This window comes from Drosophila obscura, unplaced genomic scaffold, assembly GCF_018151105.1.
Source record: "Drosophila obscura isolate BZ-5 IFL unplaced genomic scaffold, ASM1815110v1 contig_58, whole genome shotgun sequence".
Classification (NCBI taxonomy): domain Eukaryota; kingdom Metazoa; phylum Arthropoda; class Insecta; order Diptera; family Drosophilidae; genus Drosophila; species Drosophila obscura.
Window position 1 is genome coordinate 2,395,692 of NW_024542848.1, and position 16,926 is coordinate 2,412,617.

General features: G+C 44.0%; 1 protein-coding gene, 1 long non-coding RNA gene and 1 pseudogene across 3 annotated transcripts; 1 reads left to right on the forward strand and 2 right to left on the reverse strand.

Moving 5' to 3' along the window:
- Positions 1–409: 409 nt before the first annotated feature.
- Positions 410–978, reverse strand: LOC121404957. Its single transcript, XR_005968290.1, has 3 exons — positions 756–978; positions 499–674; positions 410–432 (listed from the first exon to the last, which is right to left on the reverse strand). It is a non-coding gene; the product is annotated as an uncharacterized LOC121404957 (long non-coding RNA).
- A 1,278-nt stretch (positions 979–2,256) lies between these two features.
- On the reverse strand, positions 2,257–4,263 carry LOC121404959. 2 transcript variants are annotated; one of them, XM_041595381.1, is made up of 2 exons: positions 4,187–4,263; positions 2,257–2,683 (listed from the first exon to the last, which is right to left on the reverse strand). In XM_041595381.1, the coding sequence occupies exon 2, from the start codon at positions 2,620–2,622 to the stop codon at positions 2,281–2,283; it is 342 nt and encodes a 113-aa protein (XP_041451315.1). In that variant the 5' UTR covers positions 2,623–2,683; positions 4,187–4,263; the 3' UTR covers positions 2,257–2,280. The 2 variants fall into 2 exon arrangements, with proteins under 2 accessions (XP_041451315.1, XP_041451316.1); XM_041595382.1 differs by lacking the exon at positions 4,187–4,263 and adding an exon at positions 3,741–3,759.
- A 7,446-nt stretch (positions 4,264–11,709) lies between these two features.
- On the forward strand, positions 11,710–14,500 carry LOC121404944 (annotated as a pseudogene).
- The last annotated feature ends 2,426 nt before the right edge of the window (positions 14,501–16,926 follow it).

The window sequence follows — 16,926 nt, forward strand, 5'->3', positions numbered from 1 at the left end:
AGAACATAAGAAGAATGAAATAGATAGACATAGTTTGCATGCTAGGTTAAGGAACTTACCGTATGAAGAGCGGTTAAGAAATTACTTAGAAGTCCGTAATAGAATATTTTCCGACTTAAAGGTGGATGGGATGCGAGCACTGTCAGTTCGGGTAAAGAAGGCAAGATCCCGGTTTAAGCAGAGACGATCGGTGAGGAGACAGGTGATTGCCTCAGTACAGCGCTGTAGCAAAAACGACCCAAGAGTATTCGTAGTGTAGTGTTGTAGTGGCTCGTCGGTCTTTGCAACGCTGCACAACGCCTATGTAGATTAGTGGATAAGGTTATTCCGGTAGAGATGCGTTCAAATGTATATGCATACCTCGACGACTTGCTGATTATATCCGAGAGCTTCGAACAGCACGTGAAGATCCTTCTACAGGTTGCAGAGCGACTAAGGAAGGCAAATTTGACGATAGGGTTAGGGAAATCTCATTTTTGCTTTAAAAACATTAAATACCTCGGTTTTATAGTGGGAGGAGGAACGCTCAAGATGGATCCAGATCGTGTATCGGCTATTTTACGCATTCCCGAGCCACGATCTGTCCGAGAATTGCGTAGTTTCTTGGGTACTGCGGGTTGGTATCGGCGTTTTATGAAGAACTTTGCAGAGTTAGCCGTTCCACTTACAGATGCCTTGAAAAGGTCGGGGAAAGGTAGATTTAGATTGACGGATGAGGCAAAGCGAGCAATGGGAGAGCTGAAAGCTGCACTTACCTCTGCACCTGTCCTCGTACACGCAGATTTCAAGCGGCACTTTTACATCCAGTGCGACGCGTCGCATTATGGGGTAGGAGCCGTACTCTTCCAACGCGATGATGAGCAGAACGAGAGGCCGATTGCATTCTTCTCGGCGAAGCTAAATTGTCACCAGATAAACTACTCTGTGACAGAGAAAGAGTGTCTGGCAGCTCTCATGGCGATTCTGAAGTTCCGTCCGTATGTCGAGCTTATGCCATTCACAGTCATTACTGACCACGCCAGTCTCAAATGGCTCATGACGATGAAGAACTTGGATGGTCGTTTAGCTCGGTGGTCCCTTCAATTGCAAGCCTTCGATTTCGGCATAGAACACCGAAAAGGAGTGGATAATGTAGTGGCAGATACATTGTCCCGCAATATCGAAGAGTTGGAAGTGGATCCGAGCTGTGTTCTGGGTTTCGAAACGGTGGAGTTCGAGTCTGAGGAATATCAGGAGTTAAAGAAAGAAGTCAGAGAGAATCAAGAACGCTTACCTGATCTTCAGATTGTAGATGGAATGATATTCAAGCGCATGCGCTTTGAAAGGTTAGATGACCAACTGGAGGGATCTGTCTGGAAATTGTGGGTTCCGTGTTCGCTGACGGCCACATTGATAGACAAGGCGCATCTCGATGAAAAGACGGCGCACGGTGGTATTGCCAAAACGTTGCACCTTCTGCGTAGGCAATTTTACTGGCCAAAAATGGCTGTGGAAGTGCGCGATTACATCCGACGTTGTGACGTTTGCAAGGAGTCGAAAGCGCAGAATTACCGGATGCAGGTTGGGATTGGAAGGGAGGTGATCACGGAGCGTCCATTCCAAAAGCTGTACATCGATTTCTTAGGGAAATATCCGCGTTCAAAGAATGGTCAAGCGTGGATATTCATTGTGGTTGACCACTTCTCGAAATTCACTTTCCTGAAGACCATGAAAGCGGCCACAGCGAAGGATGTGGTGACGTTTCTCGTCCATGAAGTCTTTTATAAGTTTGGGGTGCCGGAGACTATTCACTCAGACAATGGGGCTCAGTTCATCTCCAAAACGTTCAGGGAGATGATTGAAGCGTTTGGAGTGACCCATTTGAGGACGCCAGTGTATTCTCCACAAAGCAACGCAGCCGAACGTGTGAATCGTACTGTTCTCAGCGCGATTCGTATGTATTTGGAGGACGATCACCGGGACTGGGACGTACATCTTCCGGAGATAGAGTTGGCCATAAGGAACTCAGTTCATGAGGCGACAGGCGTGACTCCGTTCTTTGCGGTCTTCGGACAGCAAATGTATTTGCATGGGTCATGCTATAAGCTGGCGAAACGTTTGCGTTCCATCGGCGAGCATGGCATATCTCTGCTAGAGAGTCAGGACAAGCGACAACTCATTCAGGAGAGGATTCGAGATAGTCTGCATCACGCGTACGAACGTAGTAGCTTGCGGTACAACCAGAGAGCTCGGGTGTTTTATGCAAAGCCTGGACAAGAGGTATTCCGCCGTAATTTTGTCCTAAGCGACTTCGGTAAATGCTTCAATGCCAAGTTCGCGCGCAAGTTCGTCCGATGCCGTGTAGTGAAGCCAGTAGGAGGGAACGCATATGCTCTGGAGGATCTCAACGGTCGTCCCATTGGAGTCTACCACGCAAAAGACTTGAGGCTCTAGTTGGATGTGGGTGTGGCCTACGTTGGGCGCTGCAGAAGAAGGCACGCCGGCATGTGGTCGAGAGTAATCCTTAATCCGGTGGGCATGCCCACGCGTATGTTGTCCTTTCAAAGGTCCGTCGACATACTCGTGGTGGTGTTCCAGTCCCACCTCAGCGATAGATTGTCCAGGGCTGAGTCGAAGCGCCATCTATCGGTTTTCCAAGGAGACTATGGTGTAGGACAGTATCGGTGAGAGCGAGATTCCGTTACTGAAGAAAAGAAGGAAGAGGATAAGATTAGTTAGGTGTATTGGTAAAGGCAGGCATGCGTGAGAGGGATTAAATAGGAGTGAAAAAAATCTAAAACGTGGACATAAGAATTGCTGGTCATCCGAAGCGGAGGCACTTATTTATAGCAGAGCGAGAATCTAGGCCGAGTGGGGTTAAACCCGATTAGTGGAATTTTCAAAAAGTGAGTGGTGAAAATTTTACATTTAAACGGAAATTAACCCGCGGTGTGTTTCCCCTAGCCTGGCCCGGAAGATTGCCCAGCGCAGCCGGGTCAGTGATTTTACCTGAGGGAGAGAAATTCTGGAGAGGATCGACCGCAGTGTGCCCGACGAGCCAACCTTCGAAATCTAACTGTGAGTCCGTTCCGTGTCTGTTGTGCGTGTACCGTGGATGGAGCCGAGATTTGTGGGGGGTGCTGGCATAACCAGACAAAGGAACTGATCCCAGTAGAGTGACCAAGGACCGTGCCGCAGACGCAGTGGTGCACGTAGTCCGAGCCTGTGGACTCTGCCGGAGCCACCTCTACGATCACCTAAGGATTTGCACTCACGATTACACTCGCATTTACACACTACACGTTCACATTTGCACGCAAAGTTCATTGCACTCACGATCGCCCACCGTTTATATATTTTCTTGGGATCACTATTCTCACTCGCAAGCCGCTACGGACACATATGTGCCCGACAGTATTAGTATTGTCCATCGTGTTGTCCATATTATATGTGTTAATTGTTATTTATTATTAATAGTTTAAGTGAACCGTAACGTAAACAAACCCGATTTGTGAAACGCCAAACATTGCCCGACATAGACACAAAACGAAACATATGGTAGGATTAACCCTAGTGCGCGGGGTCCCACAAGCCCACCGTTTTGGTGAAATATTGTTTGGTCATTTTTGTTGTCGATGGCCTTGTTTATATCTGCCCCTATGACCCTTAACAAGAGCTCTTGGTAGGTTAGTCTCGCGAGGGCCCAAAGAAATGTAAATCATTTCCCAATTTAATTCTGCATAAAAACGCCCATTACGCACATAGGTATATTCTCCTAATCCAGTTGGTATTTATTTGAGTGCTGTCGTTAAGTGAGTTGGTATTTTTTTTGTTATTATGTTATTTATTTAAATTATTATTGTTTATTATCTAGGAAGAAAAATTATAGTTAGGAGATGTATTTGTCGTATTATATTATATATTAAACTAAGGAATATTGAAAGGATGAAGGCCTAAATTAATTTAGAGGGAGGACGCGTGGCGTAAGCCATGGATTAGACCAGCCGCAGCCGTTCCAGCAGAGGGTGGCCAAAATGAACGTTGTATTTGACCACAGGTAGGGTGGGCGCGCGAAGTGGAAACACCTAGACTTCACCCACTTGAAAGCCGTCTATTTGTTTGGTTCTTTTTGTTTTTCTTGCAGTCTATGGTAGTTTTATTGTCTGAATTGATGTCCCGAGAGGTCGAAATCTCAAACTTTGCTTACATTTGGCGGGCAAGGGGAACTACCCATCCCTGGGGTCGAGAGCTAGCCGGCGTTGCCCCACGAGCCGCAAGCCGAATGTAACACTCTTTCCGTTTTGGCAACACCCATATGCAAGTGTTGTTGCACGTCGGGCTGTAAAGTGGAACTTGGCAGTCTCCAGGGCACTTCTTTTGTTGTTTTGGTATGGCTTCAGATATTTCTTTGCCGTTGCTGTCCTTGTTGTTCAGTGCTCGTTCCTTTTTTTTCTCCTCTTTTGAATTTATTGTTTGGTGGGTCCATTATTTTGGGGCCAGTTATTCATCATTGTATTTATGCAGTAGTAACACCATAGCACGGAACACAATGATGCAATCACACAATTTAACTGTTCCATTGGCATGGCCACAGCCATTAATATGATTTGATTAAGATGTTAAAATAATTAATTTGTTTTGATCGAGCAGTGTCGAAGTTACAAATACTTAGCGAAACAATACCGCTCAGCTTGGTGGCTTAATTCAGAATGTTTATTGAATATCTTTTGGTTCTTATCCTAGGGTACAATCGTTCTTATGTATAACGGAAAGCGAGAGTGCTCCCACGCATTATATGAAAAAAGTACCACCGCATAAGTATTAGTGCGCGTGGTTTCTACCTGAGTCTAATGGAAATGCATGAACAGCGTTAAGGGGCTTTTGAGAGGGAGACCCATCGCCTCAGTGTTAGGGCGTTTGGGTTCTGTCTGAGTTCGAATAAAAGTTTCGAATAAAAGTTTTGGTAGCTGACCGATCTGCGTTCAAGTCGTAGATCGTTGCTGTGCAAAAGGAATGCGTAACATAAACATAAGTTCTTTATGTCACTGCTCATATATATATATATAACAGAGTGTTACATATGTACATGCATGGGTTCACTACACTCGGCTATTGATGCTGATTAAAAATATACATATATACTTTATGGGGTCGGAAACGTTTCCTTCTCTGCGTTACACACATTCACTTTTACCACAAAAACAATATATCCCTTAACTCTTTTTTAAAAGCGGGTATAAAAAAAAGCTTTGAAAAAATACCAGTTTTCAAAAATTCTTTAAAAAAAGTTTTGCTATAGAACAAAAATATCAAACCACATATCATCAAACCATTTCTAAGCCCCAAATCTTTAAGAGAACGTTGGTTTTGTTCCTTGAGGAAAAATCGCGTCGGGTAGTGTTATCAATATTTAATATCGATGAATTCCTAAACATTAAATGCATTTAAGAAGCAGCAAAGCGTGCGGGTCTGCTAGTTATGCCTGGTACCTGTTCGCATTCCTTTGGTATGCAATTTTGTTGACAGTTACTGTTTTCGCTGTCTCCAACCTGAGGTAGGATACCTGTTCAGGTCAAATGTTTCCTTTATATTCTCACAAGTGCAGGTCCCCACAAATTATATATTGTCGCGTCTACCTAATCATATTTAAATAAAACCAAAGTAGAAATACCTGAGATATGGGATTTCATTCCTTAACCCATACATAAATCAGTCATTTTTAGTCTTTTCAGTCAATTCTAAGGATATACAAACTTTTTTAATTGGTGTTATATTGCTACAAGTTTTTAAACATAAGTGATACATTTGGTTTTCTAATGCTTGTTAACATTTTTAAAAATAATTAAAGTTTTCTGGCTGTCTTCCTTTTTCATTCGAACCAGATTCTCTTATGAGATTCCACACATAGTCGTCCATCATGTTCTCATTCAAACCACCTTGGAACGTTGTTCCATAGATTTTAATTTTTGATGAAATCTCTCTTCGCGTTCATCACTTACGTCGCCTAGGTTTGTCGGAAAAATTCCAAGTGGGGGAAGTGGACTTTTTTTGTATAATTCTTAATTAGCTCTTGGACGATATTTACATAATCATCAGACTTGCTGTTTCCAAGAAAGTTTGTTACTACCATTCGGAATGAGTGCCAAGCTTCTTTTTCATTCTTTGATAAAATATTTGGAAATCCATCAGTTTAGTCGTTTTCTGATTTGGGGACCATCAAATACTCTTTCTTTCACTTTTGCCAGCGATATACGTGGAAAAACAGCTTTTAGGTAAAGCATTGATTCGCCTTCCTTGTCCAGTGCTTTAACAAATGTTTTAAGCCATTGTTTGATATGTTTCCTTCATATTAACAGGTTAGGCAATAGGAACAGACGGCTTTTGGTTTCCATTATGTATTTCATACCAAAGGAACGCGATCAGGTACCAAATGCTCAACCCTTTTTCGTTTGCTTTGTTCCCAATTGGCAGTTGGGCCCGCAACCTTCCAAAAGGTATTTTTAGTTCATTTTTTAAATTTTGTAGGTCTTGTTAAGGAATTTTAGTTCCACAGTTTCTCCATTTTAATGAGCAATACCTTAAACGACGCCTAATTAAGGGACTACAAAAATAGAGCACAAAATTCATAATTTTTGCATTTAAATGCTTTATATTTCCCAGACGGTAAGCTGAAATCACCAAGTGTTTGGGCTCAACTTTTAGCTGTTTTAATTATCAAAATAGCAAAGTTCTTTACAACCAGATGTAAGACACTAGAGTTTAGTGAAAACAAAAACCTACCTCCGAAAAAAGCTTTACAAAAAAATACCAGAATTCAAAAATTCTTAAAATAAAAGTTCTGCCATCCCGCGCCTCCGCATTGTTTTCCGTCGCATCGCCCCGTGCTGGCCACGTGCCTGAAAATCGGCAACAACGTGTTTGCTTGTACCTGGGATAGAAAGAGACGGCAAGTGACGCCGCCGGAATCGGCAGAAACGTGACCGCGTTTTTGGAGCATCGACAAGTACAGCCGCAACCGCGAGATCAGTAGCAGCGACACGACGACAAGAAAAGAGCGGCCGAAGCGTCGGACGCCCAGGAGCAGAGCAACAGCGGCGTACAGCCGCAATCGAAATATCAGCAGCAGCGACACGGTGACAAGGAGAGAGCGTCAAGAACCCGAATGGGGGCAGCGGCTACACGGCGACAACAACGACACCAGAGGGAGCCGAGCACAGCAGAGAGCCACAATCGGGTGGAGCAGCGCGGGTCGCAGAGCCCTCTGCCCCGAAACCCGACTGACGGCCAATATAAGGCGGAGCCCAATCTCGAAAAGGGATCAATCAAGCTCCAGCCTCCATCATAGACACATGAAAATTCTATCCGCGAACGGGAACACTTTGAAACAACTACACTCCTCGTAATCCTTTGTGCCAAACCACAGGTATCCTTCCGCAGGATCCTTCACTTAGTACTTCGTACTTCGCTGCGAATCCTTACCAAGGAACATAAGTACCCCGTGCGCAGCCAAGTATCCTTCCACAGTATCATTCGCCTATAATTGCGCCGCCCAACTTTCCGCAGAACCAACCGATTGGTAACGCGCGTATCCGTGCTAAGGACACCAGCCCCGGTGCAGTCCCGTGTATCCGGGCTAAGATCACCGAGGACCCTGTGCGGTACCGTGCATTAGTGCCAGAGCCATCGATTTCCCAGTACCGCCGTAAGGGCGAGCTACAAGGATTGGCCCAGGAATTCGGACTCGAATCTACCGGAACAGTGGATGAGCTCCGCAGCCGGATCGCGGGATTCATTTCACGTGGCGGCCACTCCAAGGAAGTACAGGCCAGGATAGCTGAGTTGGATACCCACTTCGGCAGTATTCCCAGTCTCAGGGACCGATTGCCATTTTGCCTTTTCTTTCAAAAGTTCTTGAACGATTGCTCTCAACCCAACTTAGTAACTATATGGCAAGTAATAAACTGCTTAATGAAAAACAATCGGGGTTTAGGAAAAACAGAAGTAGTACTTCTGTAATTCTTAAAGTCAAAGTCTTAAAGACATCCGTAAAAAAAATGGATGAAGGACAAGTGGCATTCTTGACATTATTAGACTATAGCAAAGCATTCGATACCGTCAATCACGAGGTTCTGTGTACAAAAATTCAAAGACTATATGGACTGGACAGCACCGCAACCGAACTAATTCATTCATACTTGACAAATCGATTACAATCTGTAGTCACGAAATTCGGGTACTCGTCATCTCTGTCCCCTACGAAAGGAGTTCCGCAAGGATCTATCTTTGGACCATTATTGTTTACTGTTTATTCAGTCCAACTCTTAATTTCATAATATAATATAATAATCACTTAAATGACCCTCGCGTTGTAGTACCTTACGCTCATTCTTACTCTCTTTTTTAAGCTCTTGCATTAAATTTGTAATTGAATTCACCACATTAGAAGCCCGCTTATGCTCAGTGCTCATGCACTTGGAAACCGAATAAATAGTTATTGGCTAGTACTCAACTGAACCCCCCCGACTTTCGGATTATTCTTGGATTACAGAAAATTTCTTCGCATCAAGTATAACACTAGTCAACACGATTTTTCCTCAAGGAACAAAACCAACTTTTTCTTAAAGATTTGGGGCTTACAAATGGTTTGATGATATTTTTTTTTTTCTATGGCAGAACTTTTTTTTGAAGAATTTTTGAAAACTGGTATTTTTTTTTAAGCTTTTTTCAGAGGTAGCGCTTGTTTTTTTCACATAGTTCTATTATCTTACGTCTGGTTGTAAAGAACTTTGCTATTTTGAAAAGATAATTAAAACAGCTAGAAGTTAAGCCCACAAACTTTGTGATTACAGCTTACCGTCTGGGAAATATAAAGAATTGAAATGCAAAAATGATGATTTTTGTGCGGTATTTTTTACGAAATTTTGACTTTAAAAACTCAGGAAAAGCAAAAAAAAATTATATCATATGTCCTCTATTTTTTTGTGTATAGGTGCATTAATTTGGCGTCGTTCAAGGTATCGCTCATTAAAATCTATGGAGAGACTTTGGAGCTAAAATTCGTTAACCAAACCTAAAATATGGAAAAAATTAACAAAAAATACCTTTTCGAAGGTTGCGAGCCCAATTCCCATTGGGAATTGGGATCGCGATCAGGTACCAAATGTACAACCCTTTTTCGTTTGCTTTGTTCCCAATTGGCAGTTGGGCTCGCAACCTTCCAAAAGGTATTTTTTGTTCATTTTTTCCATATTTTAGGTTTGGTTAACGAATTTTAGCTCCAAAGTCTCTCCATAGATTTTAATGAGCGATACCTTAAGCGACGCCAAATTAACGCACCTATACACAAAAAAATAGAGGACACAAGATATAATTTTTTTTCGACTTTTCCTGAGTTTTTAAAGTCAAAATTTCGTAAAAAATACCGCACAAAAATCATCGTTTTTGCATTTCAATGCTTTATATTTCCCAGACGGTAAGCTGTAATCACAAAGTGCTTAGGTTTTACTTCTAGCTGTTTTAATTACCTTTTCAAAATAGCAAAGTTCTTTACAACCAGACGTAAGATACTAGAGTTATGTGAAAAAAACAAGCGCTTCCTCTGAAAAAATCTTTAAAAAAAAATACCAGACTTCAAAAATTCTTCAAAAAAAAGTTCTGCCATAGAAAAAAAACCATAATTCTTTAAAAAATTTAAAATCTCCATATCTATCAGAAAAAGTCGGTTTGGATCCTTGAGGAAAAAAAAAGTTCGATTTTGTCGACTAGTGTAATTAGCTCACTGGAGATTGACACACCCCCATCCTTGAACAACTATATTGAGGAAAACGCTCCTCGATCAAACACTGGTTATGTAAATGACCTTCCCAATGTACTGTCTGAGTGTTAAGTCCATTTATATGCTGTTGACGTCCAAATGTATGTATGCCGTCCCGTAAATAACATAAATGTGTGTGCAATAATAACCATAAGGGAACAAACAAACATAAACAGGTGGGCAATCAATAACGGACTAGGAATAAACCCAACTAAATCTAAATGCCTAGTAATCTCAAAGAAGAAAGTCGAATTTACTAACCTACGCAAAATAAAAATAAATCATAGTACCATTACACAACAACAGCAAGTAATCTGGGCCTGGTTTTTAATAGCATGCTTACATGGAATGATCACATTATAAAGGTTGTAGGTAGAAGAAAGATCGTGGTTTGCTAAGAACTTTAAACAATACACAACGTTACCTTCCAGAAAATATTCGTCTCTTAGTTGCTAAAATCCGATGAACCTATTGGGCTTTGAGGTGGCTCAGAGGGGGCCTAGCTGAGGCCACCGGACGGGTCGCAGGTTGCGGATAGTGAACGGCTTACCCTGGTGGGTAGGTCAGCTGTAAATAAGAGTGCATCCCAAAAAAAAGCAACTAAGTTGGCTGTGAGGGAGAGTACCGAAATAAGTAGTCCCGGACAGCTAGCGGGTGTTCACGAAGTAGCAACACTGACGATGCGCTTGTGGTGCCGCCTCTTATTAAGTAGCTCACACACTCCCATCCCTAAACAATACCTACCCACATCCCAGCCCCAATACTCACATCTCACCGGGCCGGCCTAAGGTGTCATTCGACCCGTGCCAAGAGTCAGCTGGACTGGGGTTCCGATATAAAAACTAGCCCAGTCGCGAACGGAGAGCTCAGGGACTTGGCAGCCCCCTGTTCTAATGATGCCTTACCTGGGCAACGTGGATCTCTGCCCGGGCTGACCGTTCCCCTTCTCTGCATCTCGTGGGAAAAATTACGGACAACAAGCAACAAACAACAACAAAAAACAAAAACACAAAACACAAAAAAACAAATGAGACTGGCACTCCCAAAATGCCAACAGGGAGCAATCCCAACCGGGGAAGGCAGTGGCCCAAAGGCCTGGCCTAACCTGCTCAATCGCAGGCAAATCCTGCTCGGTGGAAGGTACCGGTACGAACTCGGTGGGGTCCCATCCCGAATCCGGGATGGGCGGCACTTCAAAACCCAAAACAGAAATTTTGGAGAGGCAGCTAAGCAATACTGCGGCTGCCCGACCTTGTGGTAAGGTGGAGGGAGACGACTTTCCGTTGACCAGTGCCCAAGCCAAGTGCAGGCCACATACTCCGTCGGCAGAATGCGAGTACGGAGATCAGCCCGTCGGCCGACTGGCTGAAGAAGGTGGAGTGGGCCACGGCGGTGCTCCCAGACTTCAGCATTAAGCCACCAAGGGAAGTTCCTCAGCCTAAGAGGCAAAGCTCCCAGGAGACGCCAGGACCTGCTGCGAAGCGGTCAAGGGTCCAGGCAAATATATTCTTCGCACAAATTGCCAAAGAAAGGACACTTATTGGTGTCCTGGATAAGGGCAGTGCAGATGGAAGGATCCCAAGAAACCAGTGGAAGTGGGTGGAAGCGGCATTGGCCTTCCGCTGCTTCGAGCTGCTGGAGAAGGACTCTGGACCACCTCCAGTCTGTAAGGACATGGGATGGTTCCAGGGCAACACCAAGATTGTAGCCTGCGAAGACGAGCGCTCCATACAGCTGTATTAAGCAGCGGTAGCGCAAGTCGGAGAGCTCTACCCAGGGGCGAAGCTCGTCGCGGTAGACTGGAGCGAAGTGCCCAGTAGACCGAGGGTCAGAATTTGGGTGCCCGCCTTAATGAAGGAGCCGGAGCGCATCCTCAAGATGTTGCAGCGATGCAATTCACACCTTCCCACCGATGAATGGAAGGTGGTGAAAGTCGAGAGCTTGGTTTCAAGCGGAGCCGACGAAGTCCTAATCCTTGGGTACCTTGGGTGGCTTGGGTGGTAGGAGGCAAGGTCTGTGAATTTGCGACGAAGGACTACAAGCTTACCGTAGCCCAAAGAGAAGGTAAAACTCGTACCTGCATACTTGCAAAAAAACACCTAAAAATCTTTCTGCTCCATAATTTTAGCAACGGCGACAACATGCGGCTAGCCTAGAGATACAGGGAACACACCTAAGACTGGTGTCGTCCTACATGGCCCACGAGGAAATCAATCCTCCAAGTGACCTCGTTCGCAAGATAGCCAGCGACAGCGAAAGTTCGGATACAGGCCTCAAAATAGGCTACGATGCCAACGCTCACCACATTCAATGGGGGAGCTGGGACACATATGTAAGGGGTGAGTCACTTTTCATCTTCATCCTAAGCTCGAATTTGGTTATTTGTAATCGGGGGAGCGATCCCACCTTCATTACAAAAAACCGGCAGGAGGTTATCGACCTCACTTTAGTGTCTCATCAACTGTCAGACATAATTAAAAGTTGGAAAGTCCTAGAGGTAGTCATTGGTATATCGAGACAGTCCTATCTCTCCAAAAACCCCAAACCCACTGACAAAATAAACCCCAGGAAAGCCAACTGGGATATATATAGTTAAACGAGAAGGAACGTGTGAGTCGCTTCTAAAGACGCGACTCTACTTATACCCGTACTCAGTCAGTATTTACATTTTTGAGCACATGATTTTTTAGAATTTTAGAATTAAAAAAAAAATTTTACATATTACATTTTTTTGCTACATCTGTTATCTACATCTACATATATTATGTATCTTCTACATCTAACATGTAGATTGTACATGTACCATTTAGATTCTACATCTCCTCCGCTAGGGGTTGCTCGCGCACTGAACGCGGCAGAGTGTGCGAGCGAGAAGGAAAATGAGTTGCGCGGTCGTGGCAGAAGGGGGCAGGGGAAGCAACTGAAAATGAATTTCTTCATTCTGGCTATAATTATGATCCGATCTGATTCAGATTCGGCAATCTGGTAGATATGGCCATTCTCTACGATACTGCGTTTTTATACCCGTACTCAAAAAAGAGTTAAGGGGTAGATTAGATTTTTGGTAAAAGTGGATGTGTGCAACGTAGAGAAGGAAACGTTTCCGACCCTATAAAGTATATAAATTCTTGATCAGCATCAATAGCCGAGTCGATATAGCTATGTCCGTCTGTCCGTCCGTCCGTTCGTCTGTCCGTCTTTATGAGCGCCTAGATCTCAGAGACTATAAGAGCTAGGGCATTAAAATTTGGTTTTCAGACTCATGTGATATCACACGATAAAACTAGTAACGTAGAGACTGACCATATCTACTAGATTGTCGAATCTGAAACAGATCGGTTCATAATTATAGCCAGAATGAAGAAATTCACTTACAGTTGCTTCCCCTGCCCCCTTCTGCCAACGACCGCGCAACTCATTTTCCTTCTCGCTCGCACACTCTGCCGCGTTCAGTGCGCGAGCAACCCCTAGCGGAGGAGATGAAGAATCTAAATGGTACATGTACAATCTACATGTTAGATGTAGAAGATACATTATATATGTAGATGTAGATAACAGATGTAGCAAAAAAATGTAATATGTAACATTTTTTTTTTAATTCTAAAATTCTAAAAAATCATGTGCTCAAAAATGTAAATACTGACTGAGTACGGGTATAAGTAGAGTCGCGTCTTTAGAAGCGACTCACACGTTCATTCTCGTTAGTTTTATCGTATCTTTATAATTGTGCCTGCCACAGATTTTCGTTCTTTTGGGGTCGGAAAGGGGCGGGGCGAAATTTTGAAATACACTTGTAGCAGTGTGATATCACATGAATCTGAAAACCAAATTTTGTTGCCCTAGCTCTTATAGTCTCTGAGATCTAGGCGCTCATCAAGACGGACAGACGGACGGACGGACGGACAGACGGACATAGCTATATCGACTCGGCTATTGATGCTGATCAAGAATTTATATACTTTATAGGGTCGGAAACGTTTCCTTCTCTGCGTTGCACACATCCACTTTTACCACAAATCTAATATACCCTTTAACTCTTTTTTGAGTACGGGTATAAAAATGGAGGAACTACTCCCCCCCTTTAGCTACAAAATGCCCGGACACTCAAGATGATCTTAATCGTCTAGTGGACAATTTCACGAAAGCATGCAATAAGGCCTTCATGGCAGCATCCCCCTCAACCAAACCTAGGGGGAAAAAGAAACCCCCCTGGTGGTTAAAACAAATAGATATTCTACGTAAAAGCTGCAGGACTCTTTTCAATAGAGCCAAAAGCCAAAACGAAGAGGAACACTGGGCAAACTACAAGAGAAAGCTAGCCTTATATAAGAGGGAAACTAGGAGAGCAAAAAAAGCCTCTTGGCAAAAATTCTGCTCTGACATTGAGGAGACGTCGGAAGCCGTCAAAAACAACACCCTCGATCTGGTACCTCAAAAGAATGGATGGTACGTGGACTATCACTAGTGAGGACTCTCTACATATCCTACTCGATATACATTTTCCAGGGTGCACAACCATCGAGCCGGCAGGCCCCCCCAATTGAAGGCCCGGCAACATCGATGGCGCACATCCTCACAAAAAGGAACATCAGCTGGGCAATAAATAGCTTTCGTAAAGTGGTGGCATACGTGGACGATGTTGCCATCATCTTCTCGGGAAAATTCCCTCAAACACTTTGCGATCTAATGACTGCAAAGCTCACGTGACTGTCTGAATAGACAAAGTCACGAGGACTGGGAGTCAATCCCTCGAAAACGGAACTATTATTGTTCACAACCAAAAAAAAAGTTCCTCCTCTCAACCCCCAATACTAAACGGCAGGCTCACCTTCAGCGACAATGCCAGATACTTAGGGTTGGTAATTGACAAGAAGCTATGTTGGAACCTGAATATCAAAGACAGAGTGAAGAAGGCCACGATAGCCCTCTACACTTGCAAAAAGGCCATTGGCTTGAAATGGGGCGTGAACCCAAGCATAGTCCAATGGATATACCTAGCAATGTTAGGCCAATACTTCTCTACGGAGTCGAAGTGTGGTGGCCTGCCCTATCAAAAAAGACCATCACTAAACAACTTGGCAAGGTACAACGAACTGCCGCCCCATGCATCACTGGAGCCCTACGCACCACGCCAAATGACGCGCTAAATGCTATCCTATGCCTCCAGAGCATAGACCTTGCAGGCAGGGAGCAACTCGTCTGAGAGACTCCGACCAATGGGTGTCACAGCACACTGGTTACGCATCTATCCTAAACGGAAACGAGATCGTCCCAACAAAAACGGACTACTGTGTTCCGAGGAAGTACGTAGATACTCCTTTTGAAATAATTATCCCCCACAGAGACAACTGGCTCGAGGGACCACCTGCCCAGACGGAGCCATACAAATCTTCACAGATGGCTCAAAACTGGACAATAAGGTCGGAGGGGGAATCTACTCCGAACAGCTAAACATAAGACACTCTTTCAGGCTCCCAGATCACTGCAGTGTCTTCCAAGTGGAAGTCATAGGGATCAATGAAGCTTTGAGTTGGCTTTGTGAAATTGCCACTACGGCAACTCATTTAAAAATCTACAGTGACAGCCAAGCTGCGATCAAATCGCTAAATGCGATAACATCGAGCTCTGCTACCGTGGAAAACTGTCGCAAATCTCTCCACGAGATGACTCATCAGTTTTTTATTAGCCTAATATGGGTCCCGGGCCACCAGGACATTGAAGGCAACTGCATAGCAGCTGAGCTGGCCAGAACTGGTACTATAATCCCCCTTCTCCAACATACGGAGGACATTTGTATGCCAATGGCCACTTGTAAGCACATTATAAAAGAGCACTTCAAGCTACTAACAGACAATAGGTGGAAAACTGTACCGCAATGTCGCATAACTCGACAAACTAGTATCACAAGGAAGCGCACCACTGAGCTCTACAAGCTCAGTAGAAAAAGGTGCAGCTCAGTCATACGCTCCCTCACAGGACATTGGCTAATAGGCCCATGCTAACAGGTTTCTGTCGTAGCTGTAGAGATGAGGACGAGGAAGAAACGGTGGAACACCTATTCTGCTCCTGTCTGGCTCTCAGTAGAAGGATGCTACAATATCTGGGAATGCCTTTCATGAACGACGTATCAGACATGTCTACTATGAGTCCAAGAAGGATCGCAAACTTCATAAGGGCATCCAGATGGGACAACTGCTGACATAGTGTCTCACAAGGGAAGAGGACATGATCCACGCGGTATCACAACGGGCCGTAACCGGCCCAAGTGTGTCGGGTTCCTGGCGATCCCGACAACCGCCTCAACCTAACCTTACCTAACCTAGTTGCTAAAACACTATTGATACCAACACTTTTTTTATGGCGTACAGCTATTTGCAAACTGTTGTAGAAGTTTTAAGCAAAAACTGAACGTCGTATTCAATAGTATAGCAAGATATGTGTTTAATAAAAGAAGGAGGAAGCATATATGAAACAGAAATCACAACACTTTTTGGTTCTTTTAATTTTAATGGGTTTCTTTATTCTTCCGTATTATTATTCTACCCGGTTATGTTATGTTTAATTGTTCTACGACGCGTATGGTGGTTTTACTCGCGTGTTTGTTATTTGCCTGACTGCTACGGCTGGTGGACTCTCTCTCGATGGCCGATGGACTGCCTTTTTCTTCATGCAAGGCAGTGCCTTTTATAGATCGGGCGGCCTTCCATTTTCCCATGAATGTCTTACAGATATCTTATTTCTACTCCAGAATGTGGGAAGGGTTCTTACATAAATATATATTGCCGAGTTATAGTCTGCGCGTGCAGACGGGCTGATCGGTAACAGAAGGTTACCTAATCATTAGCCCTGCAGTCAGTGTCCAATATCCCCGGTAAGGAGAGTCGGAGACTGCTGACTGGCTTGCGCATGTGTGGGGTCTGCCCGGTAATCGAGGGTTACCTAAGCAATCGCCTGCCAACAACTGTCCAATGTCCCAGGTAAGGTGATCGGTATGCACCGGTACCGTGGGAAAGGAATTTCGTTGGCACTTCGGGAATATATATTGTTAGGAATATTTATTTATTTAATATTATTTTAGGTATTTATTGTGTAAGCCCCTTGTGCTGGTCTCCTGTCTTTTGGCGTGTGCTGAG